This window comes from Labrus bergylta, chromosome 3 (genome assembly GCF_963930695.1).
Source record: "Labrus bergylta chromosome 3, fLabBer1.1, whole genome shotgun sequence".
NCBI classification, from domain to species: Eukaryota; Metazoa; Chordata; class Actinopteri; order Labriformes; family Labridae; genus Labrus; species Labrus bergylta.
This window is the reverse complement of record NC_089197.1, coordinates 3,290,514-3,306,139: the sequence shown is the minus strand read 5'-3', so window position 1 is coordinate 3,306,139 and position 15,626 is coordinate 3,290,514. Positions and strand designations below refer to the sequence as shown.

The following is a 15,626-nucleotide window of genomic DNA, read 5'->3' as shown; positions in this document are numbered from 1 at the left end:
TCAAGGTGACCGTCTGTTGCAGCAAACGCTCTCTGCTCATTGAAAATCATTTTTAAAAGATGCAGGTGCTCAGAAAAAAAACTCAAGGTGGACACTTGGCCTTAGAGTTTTTAATTTTACAACTTTAGAGCACAGAAAAGTATCAAACTCACATTTAAGAAATTAAAAAGTAAAACTGTATGAAGTTTATTCCTGTTACAAAGAAACAGTTATTTTTGACTTGAGGGCGGATCACTCAGTTAATGTATGAGTCTCTGAGGTTTTGTATCTGATACGAGGGAGGAGATAAGGAGTCCTCTCTCAGGTCCATCTAACTAACATAGCACCTCTCACACGCCCTTCACTTCCTGTGCTCTCCAGGATTATTGGTCACACTCACCGTAATCTCATTCCACCTGAGGCTGTGTACAGTTTAGCGGGTAGATAACATGAAGTCCCTCTTTGGGACATTTTATCACTGAGCATGTCAGCACTGTGAGCACAGCGTGTTTGTTTTGGATGAGCGGCTTATTTCTCTGTTTAAACTTTGACCAGAGCTACCAGGTGTTTATCTCATAACACTGTTTCCAAACACATTAACAGCTTTGGCCTTAACTTTAAAAATGTTGACATTTTGTACACTCAAGCACAACCCAGAGGGGCTCTCTCTGAGGAATGTCCTGCAGCATCTCAACGAGGAAAACTAACACGATTACAGGTCACAGTGGATGTGACGCCGTTCTGTCCCGTTGGTCATAGAAAGGTCATCTTGGGTCGGACTTACTGGAATGGTATCCTCCTGGTTACTGTTTATCATGAAGGGGACTTTTGACCCCCTCAGTTACCCACAGGGATGATAAACAGTTCATTTCACTCCAGAAACCCCCCTGTTGCATAACTGGTGAACACAGACACAAGATAAGCAGCAGGCACGCTAACACAGGCCCTGGAGTGCAAGGTGTGAGTCACAGCAGTGAGAAGGTGGAGGGTGGGCAGAGTGTCTCATGAGGGGAGGTTTTTACGAGAAGTAGAGGGCTCCCGGTCACCTTCACCTCACCGTCTTGTGGTCTTGTGGTCACGGTATAAAGTCGCTGACAGGGTTGATATGATTGAAGAATGAAGCACATATCAAATCATCCCCAAACTGTCAAATGTAATGATTTCAACACCTGTTTCAATACCAAGGCAACAAAGGGACATTTCTTGTTTTAAATGACCAGAAATTGCAAGCAAACACCTGCACACTGTCTAAATTACACAATAGCCAATGTATTTATGCTGTTTTGACAGTCATGTGTAGGAGTTTGCTTGCACTTTTTGATCGTTTAATCCACCCTCCCTCACACTAAGATGCACTCTCAGGTCTTCTTCTTCCATTCAACTCACTGCACCACCCGCCCGCCTGTCCACCATGGGGTCCAGGGCCTTCAGCCGCTCTGCCCCCCACCTCTGGAACTCCCTCCCACCACAAATCCGTAATATCGACTTTCTCCATTTTCAAATCTCATCTCAAAACACATTTTTTTTAAACTGGCTTATTCAGTCTGATCATTCTCTACCCGGTCTCATAACTCCTTTTACATCCTGTACATACTCCCTTTGGAGGTTTACTGGGCCTACCCCGCTGGGAGGAGACTCCGGGGTTGACCCTAGAGCTCATTAGAAGGATTATATACAGGGACACCTGGGCTGACCACTGCGACCCGACCTCGGATAAGCGGAAGTAAATGGATGGATACTTTTCAGTACTATCAATCATTATAATAATCGAGATTGCATTGTATTAAAACCACTGGTTTGCATTGTCCCGCCTGTCCTGCTGAATAAGCGGACTGTGCTGAATATAAAGTGTAGATAGCTTTCTATGTCACAGGTCAGCTGTAGTCGTGATGGTGTTCCCGGGACTTTTATCCCAGTCTATATCGGATTTCAATAACACAGAGCAGCTCAGCAGGAGGAGCTGCCATGCCGCCATCCTGCAGACAGCTGCCAAACACAGGCTCCTTTTCTTACCGTGTAGGCAGATCTGCTTCCCAGGGCTGTCATCATAATCCCCATCCTCTGCACTCTGTAATTAGCACGCCGCCGTAGAGCCTTACATAAACAGCACCTCTGGTGCAGGAACAAACCACAGCGCTGTTGACCTGGAAACTTTACCAGTAAACAGATAAATCAACAATACGAGAAACAGAGAAAGAAAAACAAGAGTGCCAAGCTGTACGTTAGGCCTGCCTTAACGCACTGGAGGAGCAGTGTGGCGGGCCTGTTTCTATAGACTATTGTTTATTGTAGTGGTTACAGTCTGTGTACGTTTAGTTCTGCTATTGTATTTCTTTCCTGCGGAGCCATTGACTCCAGCTGTGCAGTGAAACCTCAGCGCAAACATGCCAGACTGCAACACAACTAAGCCAACTGGTTTTCTTCTTTGTTTACTTATTTATTTATGTATTTATGTTGTGTCACCTTGGAGAAGGCAGCATGCAAGCTTGGAATGTTTTTGTCATCACAGAACATTTAACCATTCTTACATCGTCTTATAGGAGACTCAGAATGAACATAGAAACATTTTAATTAATATGAAAGACATATCGCAGGACTGACATGCTGCAAAATGTTTTTGATAGTGTGCAAGATTCTTTGGTTTCAATGTTCTTCATAATATTTTATCCAATGATCCTCTAAAAACGTTATGATTGACAACTCTGGCAAAAGCGTTTGAGAAAAACTTGAAGAGGGTTACGCATAGAAGTGAATTTTTGAAAATCCAATGAAATCAGGTTTGTTGCATGGTATTATTTACAACTCGTGTAAAAACTAATTCAGAAAGCCCTCTTTATATATGGCAAATGAAAATGAATTCCACAGGTTACTACATTAATTATTTAATTCCGAGCCCCCGTATTGCTGCCTTCACAGAGCACAGGTCAACATAGTTCATCTGTTGGAGCGCTGCAGAGACGAGCGGAGCAGCGGCCTCATCTAACCCTCCCTATCCCGGCTCAGGTCTTAGTCATACATGGCCCACATCCAGCCAGCGTGTATTGCTTTCAGTCCCGTCAGTTCCCTTGTCATGCTTGAAGGATTGCTTCCAGCTCAGTTTATTTTAGCGCTGCTGCACACTCATTGCTACCTGGTTTTGCTGGTTGCTGTGTGTGTGTGTGTGTGTGTGTGTGTGTGTGTGTGTGTGTGTGTGTGTGTGTGTGTGTGTGTGTGTGTGTGTGTGTGTGTGTGTGTGTGTGTGTGTGTGTGTGTGTGTGTGTGTGTGTGTGTGTGTGTGTGTGTGTGTGTGTGTGTGTGTGTGTGTGTGTGTGTGTGTGTGTGTGTGTGTGTGTGTGTGTGTGTGTGTGTGTGTGTGTGTGTGTGTGTGTGTGTGTGTGTGTGTGTGTGTGTGTGTGTGTGTGTGTGTGTGTGTGTGTGTGTGTGTGTGTGTGTGTGTAGGGGAGGGTGTTGTTTTGGTACCGGCAACAGTCATTAAGAAGTGCACCTGGTGGGGTAGTTGAAAAGCAATTAGTGCATACTAGTGCGACTCCCACTTGCCCTGAGCTTGGCACTCAAGGCAGCAGTTTGCATGACAAGAGGCAGTTGACTTCTCTGTGCTTATCGCTCACGTGAGGATTGGTATGTTCCAGATTTCTACTCCCTACTGAAACATATTAGCACTCTTTGTGCGGTATCAATACAAGAATAGTGGGAGGAGAGTAGGACAAGCCCAAAGATATTAGAATTTTATTCATGCACACATTGCACAGCATGACTCTGTGTTTTGTAATTATCTTGTGTATTAGGGTGTGTCACTGTCCGTGTGGCATGCAAGGGCGTAAAGTTGTGGCCCGCTGAGAGTTCACTGCAGGATGAGGTGTGTGTGCTAGCAAGTGTGAGTATGAATTTGTGAACGCCAGTGAGGCCACCAAGTTCTCAGCTCCCAGTCCGTAGATCTGTAGGAGGCCATTAAAGACTTAACTGCCTCCCAGCGGCTTTATTTATCAAAGGGATCCTGAGCCGGGCAGCTCCCCCAGCTTGACTTTCATTACCCTTCTAATGTGCCACAGGCGATAGACAGCCAGGGATTAGCACGGCCTCTTTAGAGGGTTCCACACACTTCAGTTTGTACAGTGATAAAAGGTCAAAGTGTAGTTCTGTAATACAGTAATTCAAAAAGTACACACAAGAGAACAATTCTGACAAGGCCAGGGGCCGTGACATGACAAGCCCCAGAAAGGGAAACGCATTGAAGCATTTATTAACTAACCAAAAACAACTTTGATATGATGGTAGTGAGTGAAACTATTAAAGATGTCCTACAACATGATGTCACCAGATTTCAGACCTGGATAGAACTTTGACAAAAGCCAAACGTAGTTCTACATATTGTAGTCCAATCTGCTGCATGCAAGGCCCCCTTAGTCTAAAGTCCAATCAGTAAGATATCTACCCAATTAAATAATAAAGTGATCTTACTATCTGATCATTAAGGAAACATGTTGAAGTGCTGGCTTCTCTGACAACAATGCAGCAGCCAGTATGTCCTCCTTCTAACTTTAGATTCTGCTCCTGAATGCTCTGGATTTGTTTGGACCAGAGAAGGTAGGCGCTTTTAAGACACCCCCACACACGGCCGTTTTGGACGCCCCTCGGTTTCCCAGATATGAGAGCAGTTATCAGGTCAACAGGTGTTGCAGCGATGGAAGCGGGCAAGAGAAGTGGTTCAGATAGAAGTGATTGTACCCGACCTAAAAAGCCTCTGCATGTTTCTAATAAGCTCCACGAGCAGAAACGTGCTCAAACTAGGATCAATATTGGAGATGCTTTTGAAAAATGGAGAGAGGTTAGAACACAGAAAGGTTTACAGACCCATGCAGAGCTGGATAAACACTGAAGCTGCAGAGTCCACCACATGGTGACCTGTGTGAGCATCCACTCTGGGGGGGGGGGGGGGCAGCTCTCTACATCCAGTGTTTTGAATTTGGACCGCAGTACCCATTTTAAACAGTAGGTGTCAGAGTTACATCTTGCTCCTTTCAAACTGACGCCAAGAACCTTTCGACCTGGTTATATTGACTGTGTTTCAACGTCTACATTAAGTATTGTAAACATAAAATACGTGTTTAGTGTTTTTCATTCAACTATTTGAAGGAGCTGAATTGAATGGGAGTGTTTCCCAGTCACCAGCATGCCTCCCCCATGTTTTGCTCTCCCTGATCTGTCACCACGAGCCGTTGGGATACAGGTGTCAGGTGTTCATATGTATACGATGTTTGTCCCCTTTTTGTCACGCCAACCCGCTCTATGTTTTGACTGAGGCAGCAGCCGATGTGGGGGGTCCAGCTCAGCGCAGCCCCCGTCCCAGAGCTGCAGGGTTGGGGATTGGTCAGAGAGCATGTGATGGTGCGTGTGAACTCGGGGGCCCGCAGGGAAAAGGCGTCTCACTCCGGCTCACCTCGCCTCTGTCATGTTTTGTAAAGGCTGCCAATCTTCCCTTTGTTGCCGCAGACAGCAGTGACAAACAGCAGAGGAAATGGAGAATCTCCCCGTGATGGGAACAACATCAGGTCATGAAGGAGGAGGAAGGGCTTTTCCCTTGGGAGTGGGCTTCTAGCATCAGGATAGTTGTTGCTTACACGTACCCAACGCCCCCCCCTGAGAGCCTGAACACCACCGTTTGTCGTTGTCTTAGAGGTCACGTTTCTTGGTTTGTCAAATTATTGTGCACTGATACAGATAAATTGCAAAATACCAAAGTCTGAGACGTCATAACTCAGGTCAGATTCACAATTATGTAACATTTCCAAGAATGTAACATTCAAAGGAATATTTCTCGTTCTTATCGTTCCCTCAGTTTATCATTTGCTGTTCTGTGTAAGAGAGAGAGAGAGAGATTTTGAAATTGAAGATTGGTCTGGAGTTCGTGCTTGTGAAGACATTTTTGTGCCTTGTGTCTTGCCTAAGGTCACTTCATCCAGGCAGATTTTTGCTGGAACGGCATCATGTCGTTATTTACCAATAAAAACTCCTCTGTCATGCTCGAGTTTTGTTTGGTTTAAAAAAATAAATAAATAAATTCAGAGAGGTAGCATTAACATGCCATCTACAGTGGCGATCCTAGAGTCTGTTGTGGCCTTTGGCAAAAAAAATCACTGGAGGCCGCCAAAACCAGCGTTCATCCCCATTTAGACAAGAACAAGAACAAACATCATAATGTAATGCTTAGTGATGTAGTCAAGTCCACACTAACTGAGACCAAGACATACCCGAGACCAGAGTGCTCCGAGGCCAAGTCAAGACCAAGACCAGGGCGAGACCCAGACGAGACGTGTGGTTACCTGCCTTGTCTTCTCGTCCCGTCATCTATCTGACCTCATGTTTTCTCTCTGCAGATTCAGGCTTGGTGGTTCCCAGCATTCCCTATGAACTTCATAAACGTTTACTGGCAGCTGCCGAGCGTTGGGGCCTTTCTGTGGAGCGCCGCCTGGAGACGATCGGTGTTTGTTCCTGTCAGATGGCTCTCACTCTGCTGGGCGGACCAAACAGGTAAGGAATATCTGTCTCTGGGCAGCCAACTCAGATTTATGTCAGTCGAGAAAATTTGGTTATTTAAATCAAAGCTTTGAATTCGTCCACTTTTCTGTTGTTGAGTGCCAAAACAGACTTGTGTTAAACCGAGGGATGTTCTTAGTGAATTATTTCTCTGTGGATTCATCTGAAATTTAAATTTAGACGAGTCTAATAATCTAAAAAAACAGTCAAAATTGAACACAATTTATAAAACTCAGCTAAACACTGTCCAAAACCATAAGCCTACTGTATATGAAGAAGTCAGTGTGGCTCCTGTAAACATATAAACATTGCAGATAGACTGGAGTCGTGCGTGATGATGATGAACGGTGAATGTTTTGGCGCCGCAATCTTCGATTACAAGCTCCTCCATTTCTGGGTCAGAAAGTTTATTTTCTTGGTGAAACCTTCGATCAGCTCGCTCGTTTGTTTGTGTGCACTTTCAATCACTTTCAATTTGCATTGACTGTTTATGGTTGAATGTGGGCGTGTCGAGGGCGGAACATGGGGCTGGATCGTGCTCTATAAAGGGAACATTGCGTGCAGGTGTGCGTGCAAACGGTGTTAAAATTCTGAATGATCTTGGGCGCACACCATTTCTGAGTTTTTGGTCGCATGTACACTTTTAGTTTGGATTCTACGCACTGTTTTAAAAATGAGAGACCTGCTCTGTTTGATTTGGAGCGGAGGTGTCTTGGTATAAAAACGTTAAAAAAACACACACAGAGGGAATCCTCAACTTTAAATAAGCTGAACGCCATCAAACGAGCTCGAGGCCGCTGCGCTCTCAGTCCCTCCTGACAACTTGAGGTGGAGCATCATAGAGACACAGACGCGTGGAAACAGAGAAACTTTGTTAACGCTCATCAAAAGAGGGTGATTGGAGCAACATCCCGTCATGTTGTTGATCAGAACGATCCCGTGTTCAATGTTTCAGTGACAGGAAACTTGTCGTTGGAAGTCAGGGTCTTCTCTACCCATAAATCAAGTCGCTGACTTTCAGTCGGCAGCCCAAAGAAAACACAAAGTTAATCACTTCCTGACCAACATGTCACTCGATCTGATTTACAGCACATTGCAGACAGAGTCAATGTCATCTGTTTAATTATAAGAAGAATGTGCAGCGAGGTGCCAAACATGGTTGCACAACCATCATAGCTGCCCCATGCAGCTTTCTGTTTGCCTGTCATGTTTTCTGGTTTCCACAGCGATCGTCTCTTTTACTACCTTGTATCTACACCAGTGAGCAGGTGTTAACCTTGAAGAATACTGACAGGGGTCACACTGCAGGTCAAGAACCTCTTGTAGACTTGAAGCAGCTCCGTTTGGTGTTGTTAACCTGCGTCTGTTTACGAGCGCTGACGATCGTTTGTGAGATGACATAACGCGAGCACAGAGGCTCATTTTAGTGATAGCTACATGTGTCCGGTTAACACTGGAGCTACCGTGAGCTCCTAAGATCAAGTGAAATGTTGTATTCCAAGACCAGGATCAAAGCAGTATCATGGTGCAGTTTTCATAAGTAATGGGACATTTTCATACGGATCACATCTGAATCAGTGTTCAGAGATCAAGTGTCGTCTTTATCACCGCTTTGCTCATGCCCAGTTTCACTCGTCAAGCGTCCAAATGTCTCGTCGCTTGTTTGCACTTGAGGTCCTGTAACTTGTTACAAACGTTATTTGACTGAAGGACTCGCTGCCTGGGACCTTAAAGTCTGTTTTAAACCTTCTGACTGCAGTGACTAGCTCACTCTTCTGTATATAAAAAGCTCAGAATTATTTATATAATTCATGTCCTCAGCTGTACGACACACACGACATACGCTGAAGAGAGACAGGAAGTGTTGGGAGGACAGAGTGGGGGTATGACATGTAGCAAAAGGCCGCTGTGATGAGAACTACTGCCTCATGCAACATAACTACATAACTAACCTTCTGCTCGGTGTAGGAACGATTTTCAAGCAACACTTTATATTAGGATGAGGTCACAATATTCACCATTAACTAGTCGCTTGTTAGCATGCTAAGTAGTAGCATTCTGGCTGCTTATCAGCCTTATCACTCAGCGTCCACGAGTAAAAGACAACACAAGGTTCACCCTCGCTTTAGGACGAGCTTTATCCGCTTGGTGTTTCACCTCACTGTGATTGTATTTTGCTGCAAGTCCACGTCCGTCATATTTACCAGGCTGAATCTCGTCCAATCACTGAATTGTATCCACTCCTAAACTCACCTGCTGCGATGTCATTGGCTGGAGAAAACACAGCAGCTCCCCGCCCAGAAACGTCCCGAGTCAAACACATATTATTGAGTAGAGGGAGAGAGAAATATGAACATCCTCTGAACGCAATAATGCTGTAATATCTTTTCTTATTGGAACGTATTTTTCAGAGTGATTCAATTCTACAATTCACTGAGCAGACGCTGGAATAAATCACAGCAAGAGTTTTCATCACACTGGCAGGAGAGAGAGAGTTACATCCGTGTCTCACATTTCCTTGATTAATAAGTGTGAGACGCAGTCGCCATCATTCTATGACATTGTTTATTTTCAATCATTCATTCATTCATTTCTAATGCTGCATTCATGTGGTGTTGGACACATCGGGAAAATAAAGTTTCCGAGTTGGAAAACACTCGATAACACCTGCTCGAGCTGGAACAACAGCTCAAACAGAAACTTGGGAAAGACTTTGGTGCCCGCCTTGCTGACTTAATGTCATATTTGTCATCAACATGGCGGGCAGATGTTATGTTAGTGGTTAGAAACTTTGTATTGATTCCCGTATTGCACATCAACTTTCGGAGTTTAAACTCTCCCAACAGTGAGATTCGACGACACTTCGACGGCTTCTTTGTAGCATCTGTGTCGTTTGTTGTTGTTGTTGTTGTTGTTGTTGTTGTTGTTGTTGTTGTTGTTACAACATTACAAATTACAACATTACAAATTGAAAGCATGTGATCACACTGAAGTCGGGAAGATCGACTTCCCAATGTGTAAACTGGAACCATCGCAGGAGCACCTGAATGCAGCATAAGAAGTTAAGACAATTAAAAGGAGAGTGTAAGAAGAAGCCTGAAATACGAGTATTATAAGATAAATAAAGGACACTTATTTAAAACAGTTACAAACAGAGGTTGGTGAGTTTAAAATCAGGTTTCTAAAACATCCAAAAGGTCAAAGTTCGTTACCTTTAAGGAACCGTACCTGTTTTGAGGATCATGTCTGATAAAGAAATATTCAAGTTCTGTTACATATGATTTATAAATACAAAGGGAGGTAGTTTGATTCGGGTTTGTTAGGTATGACACAGTTTGTTTTTTGTGTCTGGTGTAACTTTGTCATCTCTGAACGTCACCAGACTCACCCCGAAAAACACCCACCAGAGACCCACGGTGGTCATCCTGTGTGGGCCGCACATCCAGGGAGCGCAGGGCATCAGCTGCGGGCGACACCTGGCCAACCATGAAGTGGAGGTCATCCTGTTCCTGCCCAACTTCCTCAAGATGCAGGAGTCGGTCACCAGTGAGGTGAACCTGTACAGCCGGACCAGTGGCAAGCAGGTGGCCAGCATCAAAGGTAACACACACACACACACACACACACACACACACACACACACACACACACACACACACACACACACACACACACACACACACACACACACACACATATTTTTAGAGCTACCTGTCTTGTAAACTAAACACGCTTCATAATAACATAAAGCCATGCATGTATTGAATTATGATGTCATGTTCAAGAGATCACCGTGCTCAGGCCCGGTTAGTCCTGGAGCAGTGTGAGTGCAGGCTGGAGGGGGAATGGAGAGGGGGGACGGACAGTCATGCTTAAGTGCGATACGGGACAACTTTGTCTAGTGTGAGTGCGCCCTGAGTTTCGTGTGTTCCCTGTGATTGTGTGAGTGTGACGCGCTCTCCGACTGTGACATCATCACGTATGTGCGGGCTCTGCAGACTTAAAAAAAAAAAAAACACCAGATGACACACTTTCAATGAGTCCACATTTCTGCACGACTTACCCAGAGTTCATGATGACGTGAAGGCGCCAACTAAATGTAGACAAATGTTTGTGTATTGAAGCAGTTTTCAATAAAGTTTAAAAATAAATCAATCAGTTTAAACAAAGAGAGCGTGGACAGGAAAGGTAACAATTTGTAGCCTAGTCACTAATTATGGATATTTATACCATAGCACATTTAACAAGTTGTTTGAGGCAGATTTAACTAAATTAAAAACCTATAAATATGTATAGATATTCAAGTGTTTAATATTAAATCCTATTATTCAACTTTTAAAAGCTTGCTTAAATATATAAGTAAATAGGCCAGTGTTTCCCCTATATGCACCGACCACCGCTGCTGACGTACGACCACCGCTGCTGACGTACGACCACCGCTGCTGACGTACGACCACCGCTGCTGACGTACGACCACCGCTGCTGACATACGACCACCGCTGCTGACGTACGACCACCGCTGCTGACGTACGACCACCGCTGCTGACTTTATTTAAAAATATGAGTTTTGAAATAAATTAATCATTTTGTTTTGTAAAATTCTGACTCCTCTCGTCTTTTGCCTTTACCCACAAGCCGGGTTATGACACTAGGGTGGTCGTTGGTTTATTATTTTGTCCATTAAATGTTGATAATTATTTTAAGAATTTCAAAAATTTGCACTCAACTAAAACTTTATTAAACTTGGCCACCGCTGCTACAACTCCAACCGAGGGGAAACACTGAGAGGAAATACAAAACTTTACCAGGGGTTTTAAAAAAATATATAATTCAATGTTGTTTCCTGGCAAAATGTGATGTCATCATAGTGTGTCCCATTCCTTCTCTTTTTAATATCATGTCAAACACTCGGTGAGGCATCAGTGATCAGGCTGTGTGATCACTGGGATTGGGCCTGAGAGCGTTTGTTTTGGGAACAGGGGGACGGACCAGCTAAGAGAAATGCTGCCCTCTGGTGGAGAAGCAGCGTTCAAAGCGAGACCTGTGTACCATTTTCAGTCATTTTTATTTTCATACTAGTTTTTAAATTCTATTGAGTTATGAAAAAGTCTGTGTTTAATTCTCCTGGAAATCAAACCTGTAATCCTGCATGTTTTTTTGAGGCACCTCACAAACAGCTTAACCACCACCTGTTTTTTCACCCTCCTCTTTAACTGTCCCAGACCTGCCATCAAGCCCCGTGGATCTGGTCATCAACTGCTTGGACTGCCACGAGAACCGACTTCTGAGGGAGCAGTCCTGGTACCAATCGGCTGCAGACTGGGCCAACAGTAACCGGGCTCCGGTCCTGAGTATCGACCCGGCAGTCGTCGAGCAGTGCCACAACATCGAGGCCAAGTGGACTCTGTGTTTGGGCCTCCCCCTTCCTTTAGCCGAGTCGGAGAGCAGAGTCTATCTCTGTGACATTGGCATCCCTAAACGGGTCTTTCAGGAAGTCGGAATCAGCTACCGCTCACCTTTTGGTTGTAAATTTGTTATTCCGCTGCATTCAGCGTGACATGTGACCCGCTGATACGGCTCTTTGTTACACATGGACGAGGGGGAGAGAGGTACCTTTGTGTTTGTGGCTGAAAAGTTAATACCTGACTAAAACAATCTTTGTTACATGACTACATGACACGTCTGAGAGCACGCTGTGTAGGCTTTTCCTCGTGTCCTCTGGTAACCCCCAGGGGGCCGCTGCACGTTGCGTGCGACACCTCTTGTTTTTGAGAGGGAAAGGTTTCCTGTTCTTTGGTGTGTTTTGATAAAGGCTCTGTGCTACGAGGTGAATATGTTTACAAAGTGCTGACCACTGTGAGTTTATCTCTGCCCTCTGACTGTATGACCAGTCAGAGCAACAGAGATTAACTTCCTGTTTCCTCCTTCAGATAGCATACAGGGGTCTGATCTTGACCTTACGACCCCTGCAGCCCAGCTCAGACTGAAGCAGTCTGCTAACTCGGATCTACTTCTCCTCTGGGCTGCAGGTCAGCAGATCCTTTTGTTTTTTCAGTCTTCTTTTCAGGGCTGCATTCTGTCCAGCAATCATTGTAGCATGTTGAACTACAGAGGTCCTTTATATTTCTATTTATTTTTGGATTCTATCTCAGGAATAATGAATGAAAAAGAAGAAAAACACACCTACTCTTTCTGCACTGTTGGCTCCGTTGAGTTTATAACCGCTGACACTGAAAATGAAAAGTGGTAGCAGAGTCCCTGGAGGATTACATTTTCTGTATTTCTGAAGTCTCACACATTTGACAGGAATTTCAAACGCACATTCCAAAGACCGAGAACATCTTGGACCAGGTTAATCTCTAAAGATTATAGCCAGCGAGGTGTTGTGAAACCTAATTATTAAACCTTTTCCATTTTTTGACTCGTCAGACTGCCAAATCCTCCGGCCAACTGTCTTTGTTGTGGTCGGCATAGTGACCTCTTACAACCTTTCAACGGCGGATTTTTTTTAACAAGAACGAAGAAAAGAAGTCTTTATTTTTGTGAACTGACAGATGTGCATTTTAAGGTTGTGCAGCTTCATCTTTAGGAAGTCCTTGAACTGTAAAGAACTTTTTTTTTCATCCTTGAAAAGTGGCGTTCTTAAACTAACAACCTGAGTGTGTTTCTCAGGCTGCACGCTCAAATAATCTAGCATTAAAAAGCTACCTTCAATGTTTTTCTCAAAGACAATCCTGAACATATTTTCTTACAGAGCCTTCCCTAACGTTGGATCGATTTAGTCTCTAAAAGTTGAAGAAATAGTCGAGGAATTATCGTTGAACAAGAGAGCTCTTCAATCACACTAACCCGGGAAATTAAAGACTTGTACATTTTTTTTTATCTCGAGATCTTGCAGGAACTGTAGCTGCCGAGCTCGAGGTGTGCACAGCTGGAGGCAAAATAGACGAGGTTTACGTTTGTCGCTGCTTCTACAAAGTCCTAAGTAAGAGCTCTGAATATTAACGTCAATGAAATATTTCAGATTCACCTGAGAGCCTCCACAAAGGGGCGCACAGGAAGTTTAAGACATGCAGCCTCTTCTCATTTTGCTTTCTTAAAACGAGCGTTACATTTCTTCACTGCCGGGAAATATTAAGACTTTGAGACTCGCTGAGAAAAGGAGCCAAAGGAGCAAACACCGTACACGAGGTGAAATCATTTCTGTTTCGTTTTTTTGTATAACAGTCTCTCAGGAGGATAGTGAACTGTGTGTAAAGTATTTTGATGTTTTGATTTTCTTTGTAAACTTACTTTTTGTTGTCGACAAAGCCCCTGACATGAGGGCAGAACGCCGTCTGTAAAGAAAACCCGGTCAAAAGCGAAGCTGCAAACAAACACTCAGCTTGAGTCTTCAGGCGGCATGGTGCTAAGATGACAATGAGTGCTCTTTTATATGCAAGTGAAATAAAAAAAAATAAAAAAATATTTTGGAAAAGAGTTTGTGTGAACGGCATGATCTGTCATGATTATTGAGAAGCACATCTCATGTCACACTTCACCTCCACCACCTCTACTCCTTTTTACTCCACTGTATTTATGTCAGCTAAAGCCACAGCTGATGACATCATCATTACTTTACCTTATAGAGTAAGTGCTTTTAGCTCCAATTTCACCATTTATAACATTCAAACAGCAGGTATTGTAAAGTCGTCAGGATTAGTGACTCTTCTTTAATTCAACAATTAATTTATCCAGAGCGACGAACATCAGAGAGTAAGAACAACAAGCGAGGATCTATAGAGGAGGAGACGACAACAGGAAGTGCTAACAAACATCTTTACGTCTGATTGGACAGGAAGTGACCAGAGGCGGAGCACAACATCAACAGCTGTTCCTGAGACATCTAATCAGCATCAAAAGCATCTTTAACGTCATTATCATTAATGTCGTAGGTGTTCATAAAGAGCTTTTACTTAAAGGTGCAAAGGGACTACAGATTGAATGTATTGTAGTTCATACCACCGGGGGGCGACAGAGGAGAAGAGTGACAGCACCTGTTACTGTATGTCAGGGATATAAGGGGAACAAAGATTACGGCACATATTGTCATCTTTTAAAACATCCAAACCCCTTTTATTTTAACATTAAAGATCACATATTATTTAAAATACCCTTTAAGTGTTTCTCTAACATGTGTCCCTAGTCTGTCTACAAACCCTCCAATGATGAGAAAAGTCCATCCTCTCCGTCTTCTGCCTGCTCCACTTTTCAGAAAATGTGTGCTCAAACAGACCATTTGGAGATTTTCCCTTCATGACATCACAAAGGGCAGTAGCCCCTCCCCCAGGTGGGTGACACTCCCACAGCTAGGTGTTTGTTCTGCCCTCTGAGTCTGTCTTCTCACCGTATAACAATAGGACATGGAGCGAGAAAGCCCGAGTACACCCGAGCCCTTCCAGAGAGGGGGCGTGGTCAGACACAGCTCATTTACATATTTAAAGGTACAGACACAGAAACAGCCTGTTCTGATCAGGGCTGAAATAGAGGGGTTTATAGACAGGATCAAATACAGGATCAGAGTGGATTTAGAACAAGAAACTTCACACACATGTTTTGAGGAGCTCTGAGGTTTATTTACACTGAAGAAGAAGAGGAGGAGAATATGTGACCTTTGAACCAAATGGAAAAAGCTGTTGATCTTTAATCATGTTTTTAATCCAAAGCTCTCAAGAGAAAACGAGAGAGAGCAGCAGTGGTCTGTATGATTGGATCATGAGTGATAATCACACTGTCTACATTGCACTTATACATTGACAACATTTAGGCCCTGACAGTTGCCAGGATATACAACAATATAACAAAATGACGATGTCCCTCCCTGTGGTGAACTATAAATACTGATGATTTAAAACAATAAAACAATAGAGTCAGTATAAACAGATCATTAAAGCCACACAATGCCACACTAATTTACATGTAGCAGTTTATATGATTTTAATTATAGTAAATATGAATCACTGCAATTAAGCTGTAAATATCCTATGAGGCCTTTTACATAGCAGACATGGTGACTTGTCACAGCAGGAGGCACTCAGGCGTTAACGTTTAATCATAAATAATGGCGTTGTTCT

At 43.7% G+C, this 15,626-nt stretch overlaps 1 protein-coding gene across 1 annotated transcript in view; it reads left to right on the top strand.

Moving 5' to 3' along the window:
* LOC109999531 (enhancer of mRNA-decapping protein 3) overlaps positions 1 to 13,992 on the top strand; it is a 28,436-nt gene extending 14,444 nt beyond the window's left edge. The window contains exons 5-7 of the mRNA XM_020654591.3: positions 6,354 to 6,507; positions 9,896 to 10,113; positions 11,736 to 13,992. Of these exons, the coding sequence (XP_020510247.2) occupies positions 6,354 to 6,507; positions 9,896 to 10,113; positions 11,736 to 12,070 (707 nt within the window). The 3' untranslated portion in view covers positions 12,071 to 13,992. The remainder of the gene's footprint in view (positions 1 to 6,353; positions 6,508 to 9,895; positions 10,114 to 11,735) is intronic.
* The last annotated feature ends 1,634 nt before the right edge of the window (positions 13,993 to 15,626 follow it).